This window comes from Cavia porcellus, unplaced genomic scaffold (genome assembly GCF_034190915.1).
Source record: "Cavia porcellus strain 051 isolate PalLab524CR breed Dunkin Hartley unplaced genomic scaffold, mCavPor4.1 scaffold_28, whole genome shotgun sequence".
In the NCBI taxonomy this organism is placed as follows: domain Eukaryota; kingdom Metazoa; phylum Chordata; class Mammalia; order Rodentia; family Caviidae; genus Cavia; species Cavia porcellus.
The window spans coordinates 30,775,235-30,798,903 of NW_026947511.1; the positions used below are offsets into that span (position 1 = coordinate 30,775,235).

Below are 23,669 nucleotides of genomic sequence, written 5' to 3' on the forward strand. Positions count from 1 at the left end.
GCGGACAGATAACAGCAACTACCGGAGGCTCTCTGAAAAACTAGGCTCAGAAGCCAGGTATGGTGCGGACTAAAGAGACATAAGCAGGTGGAGATATGCTCTGCTGACTCAGGAACGAACTCGGCTGAGAGAAACCAACTTGGAATGCAGTCCTGGTGCTAAAACAGGAACAGAAAAGCCTCGCTGCTGAGGCTGGACCCCACGCCATTGGAAGCCGCGATTTGGGTTTCCCGCCGTGCGGCGGCTGACTGCCTCTACATCAGCTCGGCAAGGAGAGAGACGCGCGGAAACTCTGAGAACGGGAGTCTGCGAACGGAGTTGAAAACAGGACGGGCAGGGAGGCATGTTCTGACTTGTGGCGAGGTGAGTGAGAGAAACTGACACTCCACCACAGTTTGACTCCAGCGGACTTTCTGGGCAGCAGGGCGCGGTGGCGACTCCAGCCACACATTCCCCTCTCGGGCGGGATTGGTGAAAAGTGCCTGGCCTGGGTGACGCTGCCGGTGGACCCCGTAGGCTGGCCCAAACCAGATCCCAGAGCCTGACGGAGGCCGGGAGGGGCGGGCCCCCGCGTAGGCTGCCTGGTGCGCAGCAGTGAGTGGGAACACCTAACCGGCGCAATTCGATCAGGCTGTGGCTGACAGGGAGAGAAGCTGGGCCTCTCATATAAGCTTGCATATATAAGGAACAGAGAATATGGGAAGAGGCAGCAACAAGAAAGACTCCTCGGCCCCCAGTTCTGAGAAACAGGCAATAGCAGACACCGCACCAATACACATAAAGCACCATATAGAGAGCCTCATAGACCAATTCAGGAATGAAGTTATCAACGACCTGAAGCTAGAAGTATGCAAAATAGTTAGAGAAATGCTAAGCCCCACCCAAGAAAAAACAGATGGTAGAATGGAAGAACAGAAAAAGAGGGGAGAATTGTTTGATGGAGAAAACAGGGAAAGCATAGAATACGTGAAGTAGGTTCAAAGGGACTACCAAGAAACTAAGAAGTCTATCGAAGACTTGCATAACAGCTTGAAAGAAACTAAGGACAGACTATCTGAACTGGAGGGCAGAATTGTAATATGGGAGAATGAAATGAAAAACTTCTTAAAAATAACAAAGAAACAAACAGCAATAATACAAAGACAAGAAGATGATAAGAGGATCCATAACTTAAGGATTAAGAACATAAAAGAAGAAGTAGGGACACAAACAAATGAACTACAAAAGCTACTCACAGAAATAATCCAGGAGAATTTTCCTAATTTAGCAAAAGGTAAAGATACTCAGATGTATGAGGCATACAGGACCCCATCTACCCACAACCCAAACAGAGCAACACCCAGGCATATAATAATAAAAATTCCAGAAATTCAATACAAGAACAGAATATTAAAAGCTGTCAGAGACAAGAAACAGACCACTTACAAGGGAGCACCCATCAGAATTACAGCAGATTTCTCTGCACAAACAATCAAATCACGAAGAGCGTGGGGGGAAATAATTCAAGCTTTGAAAGATAATAATCTCCAGCCAAGATTGAGATATCCTGCACAACTGTCCCTGGAAATTGATGGAAAAACAAGGTGCTTCCAGGATAAAGAGGAACTGGGGGAATTTGCAACCACCAATTCAACTCTACAGAGAGTATTGCAGGATATTCTAAAAAAAGAAAAATACAAAGAATCCAGAAATAGTGGAGGCCACAACTAATGGAGCAGAGAACAAAGTGAAGAAGACAAACTGACAGCTACTGACAGAATAAGAGCTCAACAGAAATGAGGCAGAGAAGATTGGATGATAGGAACAGCTATTTTGGAGAAAATGACATCTTAATAGGTAATACTGATTTAGTATCATCTTGTTTTGAAGTCTCATCTAGCTTTTGTCCTTCTGTCTCCAATGGTCTAAATAGGTTGTATCTTACTGAATTTTATTATGTACGATAGTATAAGCAAAAACCTTTTAAAGACAAGGAGATTATACAGAAACCATTATTCATTTTCTGTTAGTCGATTCTAAATACTCTGTAATGCTGTCATTCTCTTAAATGGTTTTACATTGTTTTGATATACTTAATGCTACAGTATACGAAGTTGTACTCAAGGATTTCAAGGAAAGAGACAATATGGTAACTACTTTTAGGTCAGGATTATCTGGTGGTGAAACACTATTCTGCTTAAATGGTTATGTTTTGATCTGTGCTGTTTCGTTGTTATGCCCTCTTTTATCTCAATCTCCACTCCATTATTTACTTTTTTAATACTTTTTTTAAAATTTTTATCCTTTTAATTAAAGGAAAAAAAATAGCAGGATATATTATAGTAACCCACTTTGACTTTCCATTACCTCGATTTAAAGCCCTGTATTACTCTCACCATCTGGTTTTTAACTGATGTTCCCCTATTCTGTTTTGCTGGATAGTATCAGGTTCGAAAATTTAGGCATCAGCTGTGAAGATAATGAGATTCATTATAATGCTCATTCTCATTGACTTTTATCTACTTTTGAAGACCTACAATGTCTCCAATGGTTTGGTTTTGTCGGTTTTGTTCTTTACTGTTTTGTTCAATTGTATTATAACTAATGGTATAGGCAATTCTATTAGAGATAGCGGGAGGCATTATGGTAACCATTGTTGATCACCTTGTATTATGTTTTCACATTATCTATTATGTCCACCCTTTTGACTTGACCGATTCTGTTCTGTTATGTCACATTTGGTTTTGCTCTCTTCCAAAAAAGTAATAAGAACCGTGAGAGCAATGAAACCCAAAATGTGTAATAGTCATTGTACAAAAGAGAGGAAAAGAAAGTGCTCTAAACTATATAACTGCATGTATATTTAAGTGTATAAGATAGAATATGATATCACAGAGTTTTATTGGATCATTGAACAGAACTGTTTGCAGTATCATTGATGGAATGTCCACTTTACAAGCTTTAATTTTGTGACTTGAACAATTATTTCTAAGATGACAATATGTAATCCATTAACTAGTGATTTCCTACTGTTCATTTTTTTTTTCTGCAAATCTGTATAACTTGTACCCTTTCTCTGCTTTTTTTTTCTTTTCTCCTTAAATAAAATTTTAAAAAAAACTGAAAAAAAAAAAAAAGAATTCAGCTTTGGGGTTTCATATTCTGCGGATTTGAAAAATCACATAGTAACATGCATCCACCATTAGGGTAATTCTCAGTCATTAGGGTAGTTTCCCTCCCCTAAAATCTTTTGAGCTCTACCTTTGTTTGTTCCATTCTACGAACCCTTGGCCCTACTCATCCTTTTTAAACTGTTTCCGTTGTATTGCATGACTGAAGAATGTGGTATCGTTGGAGTCCCACAGCATGTAGTCTTTTCAGATTAACTTCTTTCACTTATTAATACGGGGCAGGGATTTGCTGGAGTTTGAGATGAGCCTGGGCGGTGTAGCAAGACTGTTCCTCCAAAATTTTTCTTCTGTACTGATAGGATTATATCCAAAAGATGACAGGAGGCCTTTATTCTGAGAACATGGAGAGAGAAAACCAACACCATCATCACCACCACCACCACCACCACCACCACCACCACCACCACCACCACCCCACCCCACCGCTGGAGTCCGGCTTGCGTGGGGGGGCGGTATATAAGTAGCCTAAGCTTAGGGTAGTACCCTAAGGCCATTAGAGATGCACAGGTATCTCATTGGCACACGTTTGTCTCCAGGGACAGATTCCTAAGGGTGGGGAGGAGATAGAGTCACAGGTAAATCCCTAGGGGCGGGGAGATAGGAGCTCCCTGGTTCCGGTTGTGCTTTTCTGGCTACAGAGTCCTGTCTGGGCCAGCATCCTTTCATGTACCTTTTTATGGCTTCACTGTTTATTTTTATTTAATGCTACAAAGTAGGCCATTGTGTGAAAGTACTACAGTTTATTCATTCACACTTAGGAAAATGTCTAAGTTACTTTCAAGTTTTGATAGTTATGAGCAAAACTACTCTAAACATCCATGTGCAAGTTTCTGTGTGGACGTAAATCTTCAGTCCTTTGGAGCATGATTTGTAAGCTATGTTTGGTTTTATAAGAAACTATTAAACCATCTTCCAAAGTGACTGTACCATTTGTATTCCTACCAACAAGAGAGCCTCATGCTCCAAAACCTGGCCAATATTGGATATTTAAGGAAGATTCTTTTCTTCTTATTCTCCTCAATGAAACAAATCATGTTTGTGACCTTGACATTTAGAGAGACGATTGGAAATTTTCTGAGGCATGTGTTGTTTCATTCTAGACTATAGATGCTAGAAAAAGCAAGAGAAACTTTTAAACCAGACATGTTCATATACTCATTGAATCTACCCAGCAGCTTTGTAAGATAACAGCATCCCTGCTTTAAGGTGAAGAAACTGAGGTCTGCTGTATTCAGTAAGTGGACACGATGTCTCCTGGTAGAACTGAGTACGAGCGAATCACATTCCAGGCCCATAGATTCCTGTTCTCTACTATGTGTCCTTTGGAATTACATCCAGCTTTTTACTCCCCAGAAATTAAAGTAGGCCAAGAATCAAAGTACAATTAAGGTTACTTTCACAGTCGCACTATTAGGAACATTATTTTTTCAATCACATTTTATTGTTACATTTTAGATGTATATATATATATATATGTATATACATATAATATATACATATATATATAATGATCATATTCATCCTGGAGAATTTGTACTTGTACATGATGTAACTTCTTTTTACTTTATTAAATTTATTTTTGGGGTACTGGAAATCAAACACAGGACCTCATGCTTGCCAGACAGGCCCTGTGTCACTGAGCTAAATTTTTTTATTTTCCCACCCCATACCCTCCCTTCAGTTCCTCCTCCCCTCCCCATTTACAAAAGCTTTGTTTCCCTTTTGTCTCCTTCTTTCCTCTTTTTTTACTTTTTCCTTCTTTCTTTTACCTCTCCCTCCTCTTTTGTTTCCCCCTTCCTCATTTGAACATTTTCTTCCCATTTCACAATACTTATTATACATTTTCTAACACCAGAAAAACAATGGGGTATTATTACATGTGTGTCCAATTTATTTCACTGAAGAATATGGTCTCAAGGAGCATCCATTAAGCTATAAATGTCTCAAGCTTATCCTTAATAGCAGAGTAATACTCCATTGTATAAAAAAGTATCTTCTTTATCTGTTCAGCAATTGATGGGCATTTGCACTCTTTCCAAGGCAAGGCAAAAGGAATAATAATCCCAGACTTGATATTGTACTGTGATTAAAAACAGCATGGTACTTGCCAAAAGTCAAAAACAAACAAGCGAACAAAAGACCCAAAGATCAATGGAACACATTAGAAGATGCAGAAACAACTCTAGACATGCTTAGTCACTGTATCTTTGACAAAACTACCAAACACATTCACTGAAAGAAAGCATCTTTAATCAGTGGTGCTGGAAAAACTGTATTTCCACATGCCAAAGATTAAAATTAGACCCATATTTTTCATCATACACTAAACCAAAATCAAAATGGATCAAAGATCTAAATATTAACAGAAACATTAAATCTGCTGGGCATGGTGGCACATGCCTATAATCTGAGCCTTCAGGAGGCAGAGCCTAGAGGACTGACACAAGTTTGAGGCCAGCCTGAGCTACATAGTGAACTCAAGGCCAGCTTGTACTATGCAGTGAGACTCTGTCTCGAAAATAAATCTGCTAGAAGACTAGAATAGGTAAAACTCTTGAAGACATTGATGTAAGCAAGGACTTTGTTAACAAAACCCCCGTTGCACCGGAACTGTCACAAAGGATGAACATCTAGGATCTCATCTAATTAAAAAGCTTTTTTAGAACAAGAGAAACCACCAATGGAGTGAAGAGACACCCCATGGTATGGGAAAAATTGTTTGCCAACTCTTCCTCAGACAAAAGATTACTCTCCAGAATATATACAGAACTAAAAATAGTCAGACCTCCCAAATTTAAAGACCCAATACAAAGGTGGACATCTGAGATGAATAGATCTTCTCTAATGAAAAAATAGAAATGGCAGTATGAAAAAATGTTTGACATCTTTGGTAACTTGAGAAATGCAAATTAAAACAACATTGAGATTCCACCTTACCTCAGAAAGATTAGTTATTATCAAGAAATCAACCTATAACAAATGCTAGAAGGACCGTGGGAAAAAAGAAACCCTTTTCTCTGTTGGTGGGAGTGCAGACTAGTACAATCACTGTGGAAATCAGTGTGGTGATTCCTCAGAAAACTAAGGTTGGAGGTCCCATTTGATCTAGCTATTTTCCTTCTAGATATCTTCCCAGAATAATTACAAACTTTGTATCACAGTAGTATATGTGCACCCATGTTCAGAGCAGCACAATTTGTGATAGCTCAGTCTTAGAAACAACTTAAATGCCCATCCACTGAGAAACAGATTAAAAAGATACGGTATTTTTATACAATGGAGTACTACTGAGCCATAAAGAAGAATAAACATGAGGCTTTCATAGATAAATGGATGCAACTTGAGACCATACTCATAAGTGATATTAACCAGGCTCACATGTAAACATTGTATTGTCTGCCTAGTAAGAGACACTGAAAGAATAAATAAGACCCAAAATGTACAATAGATACTGTGAAAGGGGAAGAAACTACTCAAAGGGAAAGAACAGCTGGGATAAAGGAAAGGAGAAAAGAAAAAAATGGATGTGTATGTGATAGTTAAGATCATTATACAACTAATTTCTCTTAGTGTGTTGAAAGAAAGGTTTGTACTACTTTTGTTTGGACAATTAAATGCCTTTATCTTGTACTCTAAGATAACAATATACAATGTATCAACCATTGTTACTGTCCTATTGTTTTGAATTTTTGTTTCACTTTTTTCCCTGTAAAGTAAAATTTTTTTTAAAAGATCCATTTTCTTAAATACTCAAATTTATCTTTCTGTATAAATTTGGGTATATATAAAGGGGTAGTATGTCCTTGTGTATATAACCATATTTTCTTTATCCTTTCATCTGTTGATGGATATCAAGGCGATTTCCATAACTTAGCTGTTGTGAATTGTGCTGCTACAAACGTGGGTGTGTGTGCATCATTGTAATATAATGACTTTAACTCTTGTGAAGATACATAGGAGAATTTTTTTTTTTTTTTGTCTTTTTCCTTTTTATCGGTAGCAGGGATCGAACTCATGACTGCCTGCTTGCAAGGCAGGCACTTATGCCGCTGAGCTAAATCCTCAGCGAAGATACATAGGAGAGATATAACTAGATGTCTTACTTACTTTTTTCCTTGCTGAGACAAAATAAACAACACCAAAAAAATAAATAAATAAAAACACCTAGAAGAAAGGACAGGCTTATTTAGCTCACAGTGTGTGGACATTTCAGTCCGTACTCAGCTGGCTCCAAGGCAGGGTGGCGCATGGCAGACGGGAAACACTTCATGGTGCCAGAAAACAGCAAAAACAGTGAGAGAGACAGAGTCAGAGACAGAGAGAGTGAAAGAGAGTACAAATGAGAACTCGGTCTCTTCAGGGTGGAATCAGTGAACTGATGCAGCAATCACCCCCCTTAATCCCAGCACCCTTAATCCCAGCATTGTACTATAAATCAATCACACACTCCAGATTCAGCCACCTCTGAAAACCTACTGTGACCTCATGAGGCTTTGGGAGGACATCTAGACACAAACCATAACACTGGGTCAAATGGAATTTCTAGTTTTAGGTTTTTAAAGGAATCGCCATACTGATTTCGATGGTGTTGTACTGGGTTATATTCCCTCTGACTATGTAGGAAAGGTTCCTTTTTTCTCACATCCTCATTTGTTTGTTTTGTGTTCTTGATGATAGCTATTCTCACTGGAGTAGCATGGAATCTGTTTGATTTGCATTTCCGTAATGACCAAAGATGCTAATATTTTTCATGTACTTAGTGACCTGTTGTACTCCATTTGAGAAGTGTCTATTCATTTCAATTGCCCATTCTTTGACTGGTTCCTTTGTTTGAGTGAGGTAAGTTTTTGGTTTTTTGTTTTTAGTTCATTATATATTTTGGATATTGGTCAGAGGAGTAGCTTGCAAATATTTTCCTTATTCTGTAGGTTGTCTCTTCACTCTGTTGATCATTTCCTTTGCTGTACAAAAGTTTTTTAATTTGCTATAATCCTATTTGTAATTCTTGGTATTATTTCTTCTGCAACTGAGATTCTTTTTTTTTTTTTTTTTGTCTTTTTCCTTTTTACCGGTACCAGGGATCAAACTCACTGCAACTGAGATTCTGTTCAGAAAATCCTTGCCTATGTCTGTGTCTTCAAGTACTTTATTTTATTTTCCACCGCATTTCTGTTTTCCTATCTGGGTCTTTGATACCTGAGAAGCAGGAGTCTAGGTTCATTCTTCTGCGTGTGGATAACCAGTTTTCCCAGCACCATGTGTTAGAGGCCCCTTTACTCCAGCATTGGCTTTTGGCACTTTTATCAAATCCGATTGCTAAAGGCCATTCTGTCTTCCCTTCAATTCTGTTGGTCTACAGCTCTGTTTTTGTGCCAGTATCATATTAATTTTTACACTGTTGTAGCTTTGTGCTATAATTTGGAACCTGAGATTGTAGTACCTCTTGCTTTGTTTTTGTTGTTGTTTTCTTTTTCTTTTTCTTTCTAAACAGGGTCTTGCCATATAATTCAGGCTGGCCATAAACTCATTATGTAGCCAGGGTGGCTGTGAACTTGCAATGGTCCTTCTGCCTCAGCCTCCCTAGTGCTGGGGTTAAGACGTGTGCCACCGCACCCAGTGCTTTTTGCTAAGGATTGCTTCAGCTCTTCAGGATTGCTTCTGGTTCCATATAAATTTTAGGATTGACTTTTTCTGCTTCGGTAAAGAATGCTGTTGGTGTTTTGGTTGGAATTACCTTAAATCCATTATCATTCCTAGTAATGTGGCCATTCTGACTATTGATTCTGCCTCTCCAGGAACAGATGTCTTTTCATTTTCTAATGTCCTCGTCCAGTCTCGCTCCTCAGAGCACTTTACTTTTTGTTACAGAGGTCTTTCATTTCCTTTGGCAGGTTACTCCCTAGGAGTTCATTTTTCTTTTCTTAGGCTACTGTGATAGCATTATTTTTCCAGTTTCTTTCTTTATAGTTCGTTACTGTACAGGAAGACTGTGGAGTTTTGTGTGTTACTTTTGTATCCTGCCAAATTTATGCAGTTTCTTTACTAGCTCTGAGAGTCTTCTAAGTACAGACTTTTAGGTCTTTTAAAGGTTCATATTGTCCTCAAATAAAGGTCGTCTGACTTCTTAGTTTCCTTTTTTGGATCCCTTTTATTTCTTTTTCTTGCCTGATTACTCTGGTTTAAAATATATTGAACTGGAGTGGTGAGAGTAGACCCTCTTATCTGGTTTCTGATTGTGGAGAGAATGGTTTCAGGTTTTCTACATTTAATATGTCAGCTGTAGGTTTGTCATAAATGGCTTTTATAGTCTGAGGTGAGATCCTTCTGTACCGGTGATGGTGAGCCTTTTATAGACCCAGTGTCCAAACTGCAACCCAAAACCCACTTTCTTATTGCAAAGTGCCAGCAGTGTAGGTAAACTGGAACCCTGAGGTTTTAGTTGAGATAAAACAACTCATATAGTAACATCTTTTGTCTTAAAAGATACCAATAACTTTTATTGAAAGGTAAGAGTTTGCACTTGGTGTGCTTTTGCACAATTAAGGTGATCTTTGCTGTTGTGTGCATGCTAATAATTTGTCAAATCTTGGCTTATACCTCTTTAATTTGAAGTAACATGCAGCACTCAGGTCATCTGTTAGTCTGTTTCTTATATCAGATTTGGTGTAATTTAAAGCTGAAAACAGTTGCTTACAAACATAAGATGATCCAAACAGAAGAAAAGCAATCCTAATTGCTTTCATTGACTTAAAATTATATGGCAGGGAACTCCACACTTCAAGGGTTTCATTTTCACGTTCTGTGTCCTTCCTTCACACTCTATTCTCTGGGTTCTCAAGTGTTGCATACAGGCTACAGAATTTATTTTTCTACATCAAGCTTTCAAAAAATTCTAATAGTTCCCATTTCCAGATTTCTAAAATCTAACCAATGTAAGCAAGAAAGATCAAGGTCTTCAAATTTGGCTTTATCTGAAGAAGTAAGAAAACACAGAGTTGTCTCATCTTACAGAACTGTGAAAATCTGTTACTAAAATTCTCCTTTGCAGCTGCTGCAATGCTAGAAAATTCCATGTAGTTTTCCTGATAGCACAAATTGCTTCCTGATGGCTTGTAGGATTGTCTACAAATGTCATAGGATTTCCCAAATGCACTTTAAAAAATTTTTTAAACATTCTGTTTTACTGACTTTTTTTTTTTTTTTTTTTTTTTTTTTTTTGGTAGTAATTAGGATTGAACTCATAGCCTTGTGCTTGCCAGGCAGGCTCTTACACCTCTGAGCTAACTCCCCAGACCCCAAATGCATTTTTAGATTTGGAAAATATTTTACCTGCCCACTTTCAAGGTATCTTTTAAAACCTGGAGTTTTCTCTCAAATGTTTTGGTATCATAAAGCATCCTTCCTGCTGCTTCCCTGCACTGTGTAGTTCTTATTCAGTACACTGAAGTATAAAATCCTTAAAGCCCATAAGCTTGTTAAGCCAGGCCATTTCAGTGAGCTTTGGATATTCCTGCCCTTTCATTCCTAAGCAGCATAATTTCATCCATTCAGGCTACAGATCTCTCCAGGATTTGTCCACTACTCAGCCACCAGACATTACTATATATAAGTAAAGCATTATACTGTGCCTGAACCTCATCAGCAAGTGCTTGAAACTGTCAAAAATTAAGAGCACAAGCCATGAAGATGTCACTTAGCAGAAATACTGTTAAAGATCGAGGTCATGTACATGGCAAATGATGTTAGTCAGCAACTCATCAGATTTACCAAAGGCAGCCATGTACTTGAATAAAAGAATAGATACAAATGATCATGCAAGGCTACCAGTAATTTTGTATTATGTTATTGGTGACATCATGAGAGAAGATCTGGTGAAACTAGTGTCTTTGCCTGGAAGAACACAGGACATAGTATCTACAGTGTTGTGATGGAGGCTTTTTTGGTCACAAAACAGAAGACGCAGAAAAAGAAGTTTCAATTACTAGTAACGGGTCACCTTGCATGGTGGGGGCAACATCTGGTTTTATACAGTGTTTTGTTAAAGAAGCAAAACACCCAGTCATTCTGTTTCATTGTACGTGGTACGTCAGCTCACAAACACTTTTGCTTGTGAACAACTGGATTTGCAAACAAAAGCATTTGGCAAAACTTTGTTTTTGTTTGCAAACTTTACATTGGGTGACAGACATGATTGTGGCCATCTTTCCTACACAAACACAAACAAGGCCATCTTTTCCAAAATTGTGGAACAAATTAAGTTCATGAACAGAGATGCATTGTGTAATTTTGTCCTTGTTGGGGAAATCATGAAAAAGGGAATTACTCCCAAACAACACATCCATTTTGATAAAATCCCCATCAGAGAAAGACATTCTGCTATGTAGAGTGAAATTTGAAAGCTGAGAGTTGTCAGATTTGTTTTAGAAAGACAGTTGCAAAAAGTAAGATATTGAGAATGATATTCCCTTAATTTACCTTCAAGATACACTTTCCTTTCAGTTTCATCAAGTTCAGCAATACTTTTGTGGTTGGTGTCAAACGACCCACACTGTTTCCACTACACGGAGTACGTAACACTTTCCCACTGCAATCAGTCACTCCAGCTGACTCCGTGCAGGCCTCGTGGAATGACCTTCTTCTGTTTTCAGTTTTACACTTCTTTTCTTTCTTTCTTTTTTGTTTGTTTTGTTTCGTTTTGCTGTAATCATTTTTTGTTGTTTAAGACTTAGAGTCTACAAAAACAAAAATTTTTTTGAAAATACACATCTATCCCTATACCCAAAATCGCTAATGCTATTAGTTAAAATTGAGAATTGGATATTCCCTGAATCAACAATCTATGGCAGTGAATCTCAGCTGGGGTTCTTGAATTTTCTGGCCCCACGGCAAGGAGGCATTGTTCCATGACCACTAGTTTTTGACCTATTCTGAAAAAGGCATCTGGGTGCATTTCCTACCTTGTGGGACATTCTGTGAAAATCACAGCCAGTCCAAGCAAATATATATGTATATATCCTTGTTCTTGTTTTCATAAATTGTTCACAGACAACTAAATATGCTGCAGCAAATATGCCAGGGAGAAAGCACAACATTAAAAGAATCTCAGTTTCTTAATTAGCATATCTCTTTGCTAAATCTTAAAGATATTAAGTTTCAATTTTTTGTAAGAAAACTCAAAGCTAAAATCTTGTTGGTAAACATGAATGTGTTAAAACTCACAGCCAGTCCAAGAAGATAACGATCTCATCTGTCTGTCTTTTGTCCATCCTTCCATCTAGCCAGCCATCCTTGGTAGCACACCAACTGGGAATGCAAAAACTGGACAAGTCACAGCCGATAAGTTCCATCTTGGGATATCAACACTTGGTGCCACTACCCCTTTCTGACATGCACATGGCCCCTCTGTGCCCTGTTATCCACTGCACAGCTGCCGGGACAATGCTGGGGTGGCTTGGGTTACGTTCTAACAGCGTGCCAGAGATACACCACTGTTCTGTAGCTATTTTCCTCAGAGGAAAACTTGAAAGGTTTTTTTTATTTATTTGTTTTTTGTTTTTGTTGTGAATGAATGTTGGATTTTGTCAAAGTCTTTTTCTGCATCCATTGAGATAATCACTGACTTTTATCCATTTATGTGGTATATTACATTTATTGGTTTATGTACATTGTATCATTCTTGCTTCCTTGGGATAGAGTCAACTTAGTCATGTTATATGAGCTTTTTGATGGTTAGTTGCGCTCTGTTTGCAAATATCTTGCTGAGGATTTTTGCATCTGTATTAATTAAGGATATTAGCCTGTACTTTTCTTTTCCGCTGAGTCTTTGTCAGTTTTGGTGTCAGAGTAATGCTAGGTTCAAGGAATGAGCTCAGCAGTGTTCCTTTCCTTTTGATCTCATTGGTGTTAATTCTGTTGTGATGTTCTGATAAAATTCAAAGGTAAATGATCAGGTCCTGGGCTTTCCTTGGTTGGTAAAGTTTTTGTTATTATTTCAGTTTTAGTTGCCTTTACTGGTCTATTCAGAATTTTTACACTTTTTTGGTTTATTTGATAAGTTATATGTGTCTGGGAATTTTATCTACATTCTCTAATTTATTAAAATATAAGTTTTTAAAATAATTTATTATAATCTTTTGGATTTCAATGATGTCTGTTGTGATTTTGCCTCTTTCATTGCTAATTGCATTGATATAGGAGCCTTCTTTCCTTGTTTTGGTAAGTTTAGCTAAGGGTTTACCAATCTTATTTATCCTTTGAAGAACCAACTGTGATCTGTTGATCCTTTGTAATTTTTTTAGCTCTCAATTTTATTGATCTTCACTATGATCTTTGTAATTTTTTTCCTTCTACAAATTTTGGATTTGGATTGCTCTTGTTTTTCTAGGTCCTTTAAATGCATCATTAGGTTATTTATTTAGGTTTGTTCTGTTTTTATAATTTAGGCATTTACAGCTATAAAATTCACTCTTAGAACTGCTTTTATTGTGTCACTTAGGTTTTAGTCCATTGTTCTGCCATTGTCATTTGATTCTAAAATGTTTTAATTACTTCTCTGATTTCTTTTATGATCAGTTGATTATTCAGGAATTCACTGTTTAATATTTTACTCTTGATGTCTATCTTCATTCAGCTATATTCCAATAGCAATCAAGAGATTGTTTTGTTAGGGCCAACGCCGCAGGGAAAGAGACCCCAAGGACTCAGCTCTTGGTGAGGAAAAGAAAGTTTATTTCCATGCGCATGGGGTCCCTCAGGCAAACGTGTGCGGAGGGGCCCCGAGGGGAATTTGTGCAGGGTTTTTAAAGGTACACGCAGGAGGCAAGCAAGTTTACAGAAGCAAATCGCATTGGTTAATTTTGAGCGGCGCAGGACCTGGCTAATGCTGATTTGAGGGTCTGGGGCTGAGTAACCATGGAGACCGAGGGTCTTGGGTTGACCTTAGAGTGCCAGGTGCTCCCTGGTCCTGTTTATACAGTACATTCTTTTGCTTATCTCTATCTTTACAAAGAACAGAACATCTAGTGGCTAATGACTAGCAGAGACATTCCTTTTGGCCCCGCTCTGACTATCTCCTGGGAAAAGGTTTAGGGAGTGAAGCACTCTTTACTGCTCTGTTTTGATAGCTCTGGGAAGTTAGGGAGTCAACTCTTTTATTCCCCGCTCTGGGGAGTTAGGGAGTTAACCCTTTCATTCCCCGCTCTGGGGAGTTAGGGAGTTAACCCTTTCATTCCCCGCTCTGGGGAGTTAGGGAGTTAACCCTTTCATTCCCCGCTCTGGGGAGTTAGGGAGTTAACCCTTTCATTCCCCGCTCTGGGGAGGGGGTTGTAGCAGGGGGGTCGACTCTCACACTCCCCCCTTTTATTTTTCCAATGACTTTTAATCCTAAAGGTCCTGTATAGGTAAGGGGTCATATTGTTGGCGTAGCACCATAACTTTTACCTGAGAGATCTGAGCCCTCACAAATTGGGTTACTCGGTTAATGAGGCAAGGGGCTATAGCCATGACTATAATGAATCCGGCCAGGGGTCCCAGTAAAGGGAGAACATAGGGCAGGATTGATTCCCAGAAGGAAAACATTTTGGCTTCACTTGAAGGGGGCTCTCGAGATTTGATTCTCTCTCTCAGCTTTTCCATTGCGTCTTTTACAATCCCAGTATGATCAGTGTAGAAACAACATTCTTCTCTAAGTGCAGCGCAGAGACCGCCTTCTTTTAAAAATAGAAGATCTAAGCCTCTTCTGTTCTGTAACACTACTTCAGATAGAGACGAGAGAGATTGTTGTAACGCAGTTATAGAAGTTTCTAAGGCCTGTAAATCTTGGTTTACTACTGCAAGAAGCTGTTGGCGAGACTGATGCCCAGTAATGAGGGCTGCTGTGCCAGTTCCTATCCCCCCCGCCACACCTATCCCCAATAGGACTGCTAGGGTCAGGGAGACAGGTTCTCGTTTATATCGACCTCCCATGAGGGGGAGTGTGTTAGGGGGGAGATATTTAATGCGTGGCATAAGGTCTATAAGGATGCAGGAGCTGCTGTCTGCAAGGAGGACGTTAGTGGAGACACAAGGAGTGAGCCCATTGGTACATAGCCAAAAGGCTCCAGTAGGAGGGACGAGGTACTGATCTTTGGGAAAGGAATTAGTGTGTGTGAGGCAAAGATGTTGCAAGCTTGTTGGTCAGTTATCAACTGCTCCTATACAAGTTCCTTGACCAGCGAGGCCAGGAAGGGGGAGAGTGTGGTATACTTGATTCCAATCGCATTGGCCGGGGTTGGGGGTTAGTGTATAAGAGTCATTTAGAGCGGTTCCCTCATAATACGGGGGATTAGGACTTAGACATAGCCAACAGGATTGGGGGAGATCAGGTCGGGTATGATTTAAAGCCATGTATGCTCCTTTAATCAAACTGAGTAGGTTAGAATGTGAATATTGAGGGACAGGTACGTGATCTGTCTGGAGTAGCGGAGCTTGAGAAACTGTTATGGCTGAGGGACTTACTATGGTTGTTTGAACAGTAGTAACAGGATCTATAGTAGGCTGATTATATTTTGGCTTTAGAGTAAAGTTTGGGCCTATGGGCACAAATGGGGCCTGCAGGGGAACCTTTTTTATAAGAATAAGGCTTCCCCTGTCTTTACCTGGCTCATAGACTCGAAGTCCCCAGGTGCGTCCTGTCAGCCAACCTGGGTCCTCAGGAGTGGTGACAGTGATATTTAGAACCTGACAGGATCTCTGACCAGCCGGTGGGTAGTTATCTAGGCTGCATCCCGGCGGCCCCCATGTCATTTTAAGGTGTTTATCGGGGAAGGCGGGTTGCCACCCTGTTGCAGCGGTTTCACAGCCCCAATAAGCACAAAAATATTCTCCTGGGGAATTACAATATGATCTACTCCCGGTTGGTGCGGGACAAAGATAAAAATGACTTTGTTTGGGACATTGGAGCCCTGGAAAGAACCAACAGGGTGTGGGCGCAAACCATGGACTTCCTGATCCTTCCCAGGTGCTACCCACACGTGAGTCCCCCCATCGTATTAACGACCATTTCCAGGGGCGATGGGGGCTAGCTACAGTGGGGATTATTAATATAAGTAATCCCATTAGAGCCCGGAGGGTTAAAGTCTGGGGTCCCATACGGGTCATCTTAGAGGGACACATAAGGGTAGTACTCTGAATAATCTCAGGGGGTCCTTCGGCGCAACTTTAGCTTCAGGGGGTTATCAGACCGTTTGAGTTCCCAGGAGCCGTCCACTGGTGCCGAGGCAGGCTTTAGGTGTGACGCGTGGATCCAAGAGGCGACTCCGTCAACCTTTACCGCTGTAGGAGTAGTCAATAGGACCTGATACGGTCCTTTCCAGCGAGGCTGTAGAGTCTCTTGTTGGTGGCGCCGGACGAACACAAAGTCTCCCACCTGGTACGGATGTGGCGCGGGGAACTCACTGGGAGCATAGGCCGAGGCTAGCTGCGTCCACACGTCCCTCTGCAGGTTGTCAAGGGCGATGAGCCTGTCAGACAGGGAGGTTGGCAACAAGGCAGCATGCTCAGTTAAGGGAGTGAGATCTCGAATGGGGGGTGGAGTGCCAAAAAGGACTTCGAAGGGAGTAAGGTTAGGGGGTTTGGTGGACGGGGTGTTTCGCGCGCGAAAAAGGGCATACGGCAGGAGCATCGTCCAATCTTTTAAGCCAGTCTCATGAGCCAATTTAGTGAGGGTCTCTTTAATAGTTCTATTCATTCTCTCTACCTGTCCTGAACTTTGGGGTCTATAAGCACAATGTAATTTCCAATCAATCCCCAATATGTTGGCCAGTCCCTGACTTACCTTAGCCACAAACGCCGGTCCATTATCAGACCCTATTACCTTTGGCAATCCGAACCGGGGAAATATTTCTTCCATCAATTTTTTTGTTACCACGGCAGCGGTTTCCTTTTTGGTAGGAAAAGCCTCAGTCCATCCAGAAAAGGTGTCTACAAAAACTAGCAGATATTTTAGTCCGCATCGGGCAGGCTTAACTTCTGTAAAGTCCACTTCCCAGTATTGTCCAGGTCTGGTGCCGCGTAGCCTTTTGCCGGGGGCCAGCTTGGCAGGGTAGGCATTGGTCAATTGACATGCCTCACAATTAGCCACCACCCGATTGGCGACCTGACGTATGGCAGTGGGGGATGCCCCTGGGAAGTCTTGGCGTTGGGCCAGTAGGCTTAGCTTTTTAGCTCCCAAATGAGTGAGCCGGTGGGCCTGTTGTATGTAAGCAGTCAAATCAGGTGTTTTAGGGGTTTGGTTAATCTGAGCTTTCTCCTTTTGAGGAGAATCTTTGACATCAGTCACCAACATCTGTGAGTCTCCCATGGCTGCAGATTTTGCTGCCTGATCGGCCAGGTTGTTTCCCCTTGTGACGGGATCAGTCCCTTTCTGGTGGCTGTTACAGTGTATTATCGCCACCTTCTGGGGCAACATAACTGCAGCGAGCAACTGGAGGATTTCCTGTTTGTGTTTTATTTCTTTTCCTGCGGAGGTCAGAAGCCCCCGCTGGCGGTATATGGCCCCGTGGATGTGGGCCGTTGCAAAAGCATATCGGCTATCCGTGTAAATGTTCGCTCGCTTTCCTTTAGCGAGCTCTAGAGCCTTAGTCAAAGCAATCAGTTCGGCCTTTTGGGCCGAGGACCCGTCCTCTAGTCTGGCTGTCCATATAACATTGGAATAATCAGTCACAGCCGCCCCCGCATACCGCTTACCTTGAATCAAAAAGCTACTCCCGTCAGTGAAGTAGGTCACCTCTGCATTGGGTAGGGGGCAATCCAATAAGTCCGGTCGTACTCCGGCCTCTTCCGCCAAGACGTCCTGGCAGGTATGGAGGACGGGTTCCGAAGCTTCTTCCGGCAGCAGGGTCGCCGGGTTGAGAGTCACCGGGGGTCCAAAAGTTATCTTGTCCTTGTTGAGCAAGAGGCTCTGATAATGAGTAACTCTGGCATTTGAGAGCCACCTGTCTGGAGGCTGGCGGATGATGCTTTCTAGCGTGTGCGGGGCAATGATTGTTATTTTCTGTCCCAAAGTCAATTTGTCAGCGTCTTTAATGAGCAAGGCAGCTGCTGCGATGGCCTTTAGGCAGGGTGGCCACCCGCTTGCCACAGTGTCCAGTCTTTTTGAGAGGTAAGCCACCGGACGCCTCCATGGCCCAAAGGCCTGGGTCAGCACTCCTCTCGCTATTCCTTTTTTTTTCTTCCATGAAGAGAGTAAAGGGCTTATCCACATTAGGAAGAGCCAGGGCCGGAGCGGACAGGAGAGCCCGCTTGATGGCATCAAAGGCCTGCTGGTGATCTTTTTTCCAGATAAAGGGAGATCCCCCCTTCAGTAACGGATATAGGGGAGCTGCCAAAGTTGCGAATCCGGGGATCCATAACCGGCAGAACCCCGCAGTGCCCAGGAACTCTCGTAATTGTTTTTGACTCTTTGGAGGGGGAATCTGGACCACAGTCTGTTTTCTGGCCTCAGTGAGCCACCTTTGTCCCCCTTTTAAGGAGTAGCCCAGAAAAATTACCTCTCGCTTACAAATTTGAGCCTTTTTTGCTGATGCCCTATACCCCAGGATAGCCAACTCACGTAAAAGGTCCTGAGTTCCGCTTGTGCAGTCACCCTCAGAGTCCGCAGCCAGCAGCAAGTCATCTACATATTGAAGAAGGGTGAGGCTTGGGTGTTGAGCCCGAAAGGGGGCTAAATCCTTATGTAGGGCTTCATCAAAGATGGTTGGGCTGTTTTTGAAGCCCTGTGGGAGGCGCGTCCAGGTTAGTTGTCCGGCGGACCCAGTCTCAGGGTCCGTCCATTCAAATGCAAATAAGGGCTGGCTATCTTTGTGTAAAGGCAAACAGAAAAAGGCATCCTTTAAATCCAGAACAGTATACCAAGTCCTTGACGGATTTAACCCGCTGAGGAGATTATAGGGATTGGGTACGGTGGGGTGAATGTCTTCTACCCTGCTATTGACCTCCCTTAGGTCCTGTACCGGTCTGTAGTCATTCGTCCCGGGCTTTTTGACCGGGAGTAACGGAGTATTCCATGCAGACCGACAAGGAGTTAATACCCCTTGGTCTAAAAGTCTCTGTATGTGCACCTTAATCCCTAGGTGAGCTTCTCTATTAATGGGATATTGCTTGACCCGAATAGGGGAGGCAGTGGTTTTTAAAGTAACCACTACAGGCGGTTGCTGGCTTGCCAGCCCAAGTCCAGCCGTCTCGGCCCAGGATTCTTTAAAATCAGTTAGCCAGGCTGGGGCGATAGGCTGGGGATCCTGGTGGTCGTAGAGCCTATATTCATCTTCCAGTTTTAGAGATAACACCGTAACCATAGGTTGCCCAACCTTTGGGTTACGGAATGTTACTTGAGGTCCTTGGGGCTCAAAGGAAATCTTTGCCCCCAGTTTGGTTAATAAGTCCCGTCCCAGGAGGGGAGCAGGACATTCGGGAATAACCAGAAAGGAGTGTTTTACTTTTCCCTTGCCTAAGTCAACTGTGCGCTCAGTGGTCCACGAGCGATATTTGCTCCCGTTAGCCCCTTGAACTAATGATTTCTTAGTTGAAAGGGCCCCTAAGGGGGCTTGTAAGGCCGAATAAACAGCTCCCGTATCGACCTCGAATTCCACGGGAGTCCCCTCCACTTTAAACATTACCCTGAGCTCGGGGAGGGGATCCGAGCCCCGAAGTCCCTAGTCTTCTTCATCTAGGGCGAGCATGGGGGCTCGGGATCGCTGTGAGGACTGTCTTTCTCGTTCTTCTTTGGCCCGTTTCTTTTTTAACTTTTCACAGTCTTTGATCAGGTGTCCTTTTTCCTTACAATATGCACATTGATCAGGGTCTAATGGAGGGCGAGTGGGCTTTCCCTTTCCTGGCTCAGGTTTTCCCTGAATAACTGTGGCCAACATCTTAGTTAATTCCTTGTTTCGTCTTTTGTCCCTAGCTAACTCTTTCTCTTCCTCTGTCTCCCGCTTATAGTAGACCTTTTCAGCTTCCTTAACAAGATCCCTCAGAGTCAGGTCTTGGAGACCATCTAGCCTTTGGAGCTTACGTCTTATATCAGGGGCCGATTGTCCTATAAAGGCCATAGCTATCGAGCCTTTTCGGCCTTCCTCCTCAGGGTTAAAAGGCGTATATCGCCGGTAAGCTTCCATCAGGCGTTCTAGAAAAACTGAGGGAGTCTCAGTAGGTCCTTGGGTAACTTCTCTTACCTTGGCCAGATTAGTGGGGCGCCTTGCGGCCGCCCGGAGACCTGCCATTAGAGTCTGGCGATAGATAGAAAGATGCTGCCTACCAGCAGGTGAGTTGGGGTCCCAGTTGGGGCGCTTTAAGGGGAAGAAGTCATCGATCCGGTCTGGTCTCTGGGTGGGTCTGCCATCCTCTCCGGGAACAGCTTTCCGGGCTTCCAGGAGGATGCGGTCTCTTTCCTCGGTGGTGAACAGGACCCCTAGGAGCTGTTGACAGTCGTCCCATGTGGGTTGGTGGGAGAACATAACAGAATCCATTAGACCTGTTAGCTTAGAAGGATCATCAGAAAAAGGAGGGTTATTGTTTTTCCAGTTATAGAGATCTGAGGTAGAAAAAGGCCAGTACTGTAAAGCGGGCATCTGCCCTCCATCTGTCCCATCGTCTATCATGGGCCCATAGGGACGGAGAGGGAGGGCAACGACTGGATCCTCAGGCCGTAGCTTGCTCCGAGTGTTCTGGGCTGGGCCCGTGGGCCCCGGAGGTGTGGGCTCGGGGCAAGCCATCGCAGGGAGTGGGGGATATAGAGGGGACGTGGGTACCGGAGGAGAAGAGGAATTTAGCTCAGGTGAAGAGGGGGCTGACGGAGAAGCAGCACTCGATTCGGACGAGGAGGCTGGAGGAGAGAGTGGGTACGGGGGAGGTTGAGTCGGCTGAGAAGGAGGAGGCTGGTCATAGTCGAGTAAGGGTAGATCAGGCTGAGACTCGGGCAGGACCGGAGCCGAAGTGGGAGGTCCTTTCAGAGCTAAAAGCTTTGGTACAGATGAGTCAGAAGGGGGAAGAAAGGATTTTACCCATAATGGGGGTTCCTCCCTGAGGTCCTGCCATACCAGGATGTAAGCGACTTGATCAGGGTGCCCCCTTCGTCCGGGGCGGAAGATGACGTCCTTAACTGCTAGAATGAGGGGCAGATGAAAAGTCCCCTCTGGTGGCCACCCCACAGAGAAAGCAGGCCACTCAGTCGAGCAGAAATCCTGCCACTTACTCTTCTTGACCTGCAAGGAGAGATCGTGAGCCCTCTTCCGCACCTCCGACCAATGGTCGAGGGTGAGGGACAATGGGGATGAGGTCGACTGTCCCATGACGTTCTATTGTCACAGGGCGGTTAACGCAAGCGCGGTACAACAAATAACCTAACACAGCACCCACGACACACAAAACAATCAGGCCGGCCACTTCATTCACATGCATACGCATCAGTTTCACTCCAAATGAGACACCTTACAGGGTGTCTCCAGATTGGCCCGGGCGGACCACAGACTGGGAATCGAAATCCCCCAGATGAGTCACCTCAAAGGGTGTCTCCAGATTGGCCCAGACGGACCACAGATTGGGAATCGAAATCCCCCAGATCGATAGGGAGACCCTATCGCAGACGGTGAACCACGGAAACCGTGTGGGGCGTCCCCCAGTCACCAGGGAACAGAGTACGAAACAGATAACAAAAATTGCCCCTAGATCGGAGCCGTATGGCTCGGGGCGTAAACACCGGTGGTATGAAAAGCGACCAGTCGTACTCACCCGTAGAGCCGTTGGGGTCACCTCCCGTGAGACGTGCTAATCTCGCTGGGGCCTCCAAGATGTTAGGGCCAACGCCGCAGGGAAAGAGACCCCAAGGACTCAGCTCTTGGTGAGGAAAAGAAAGTTTATTTCCATGCGCATGGGGTCCCTCAGGCAAACGTGTGCGGAGGGGCCCCGAGGGGAATTTGTGCAGGGTTTTTAAAGGTACACGCAGGAGGCAAGCAAGTTTACAGAAGCAAATCGCATTGGTTAATTTTGAGCGGCGCAGGACCTGGCTAATGCTGATTTGAGGGTCTGGGGCTGAGTAACCATGGAGACCGAGGGTCTTGGGTTGACCTTAGAGTGCCAGGTGCTCCCTGGTCCTGTTTATACAGTACATTCTTTTGCTTATCTCTATCTTTACAAAGAACAGAACATCTAGTGGCTAATGACTAGCAGAGACATTCCTTTTGGCCCCGCTCTGACTATCTCCTGGGAAAAGGTTTAGGGAGTGAAGCACTCTTTACTGCTCTGTTTTGATAGCTCTGGGAAGTTAGGGAGTCAACTCTTTTATTCCCCGCTCTGGGGAGTTAGGGAGTTAACCCTTTCATTCCCCGCTCTGGGGAGTTAGGGAGTTAACCCTTTCATTCCCCGCTCTGGGGAGTTAGGGAGTTAACCCTTTCATTCCCCGCTCTGGGGAGGGGGTTGTAGCAGGGGGGTCGACTCTCACAGTTTCAATTCTTTTGTATTTATCTGAGGAGATTTTATGGCCTAAGATGCGATCTCTTTTAGAGAAACTTTCATATGCTGCTGAAAAAAGGGTATTTTGTGTTTGTTGGATGAAACAATAAGTCCCTTTGTTCAATGGTGTAATTTAAATCTTATCTTTCTTGCTTGCCTTTTTTTGGTCTTTTTGACCTGTTTGTGAGAGTGGGGTGTTGAAATGTCTCACTATGATTGTCCTGATATCTATGCATCCATTTATGTCAAGTAATTTTTGCTTTATGAAATCGGGCACACATATTCACTGTGTATTCATAATCATCTCTTCCTGTTGAATTGATCCCTTTACCAATAGTGACCTTCTTGGTCTCTTCTGATCAGTTTTGGCTAGAAATCCACTTTGTCTGAAATTAGGGTGTCTACTACTGCTTGTTTTGGGGTTCCAGTTCTATGGAATATAGTTTTCTATCCTTCAGTCATTGTTTTTCTTTGCAGATGAGATGGTCTTGTTTTGGGGGAATTGGCAGAAAATATTTGATAGTTTGTTTTTTTTTTATCAGATCTGCCAGTCTTTGTTTTTTGATTGGGAACTTCAGACCATTGACATTGAGAGTTGGTTTTTGTTTTTATTTTTATTGGAAGGAAGGAAGGAAGGAAGGGGAAAAAAAAGAAGAGAGAAAAGAAAACGTAACAATGAAACCGAGTTTCAAAACAGATTAGTTTGGACCATTATAACAGTTGGATACATCGTGTATTGTCTTTTAATTCTTCAGAGTACAAGATAGTGTGATATCTTATACAGTACTTACTGAATCCTTTCTTTGCATTATTTTTCCAGTGTTGCCCTCTGGTTTTTTCCTATTGTTTAAATACTCTCCCAGTTTAATATATTCTTTCCTGAGTCTCTCTGCTTTCTCCCTTTCTGTTTAGTATTTTCAGCAGTGCTAGTTTGGTGGTCATGAATTTTTTTAGATTTTCTTTGTCATGGAAAGTTTTTATTTCTTCATTAATTTTGAAGGATAATTTTGTGGGTGA

General features: G+C 42.6%; 2 protein-coding genes across 6 annotated transcripts in view; one reads left to right on the plus strand and one right to left on the minus strand.

The window, feature by feature from the left end:
* The window catches only part of Mcu (mitochondrial calcium uniporter), a 193,247-nt gene that overhangs the window by 141,289 nt on the left and 28,289 nt on the right, over positions 1–23,669 (plus strand). The gene's annotated exons all lie outside the window — the stretch shown is intronic.
* Positions 13,878–21,953, minus strand: LOC134473651 (uncharacterized). The gene is given in 2 exon segments (XM_063238652.1): positions 13,878–18,375; positions 18,377–21,953. Coding segments are annotated over 2 exon segments (5,148 nt in total). The 5' UTR covers positions 21,494–21,953; the 3' UTR covers positions 13,878–16,344.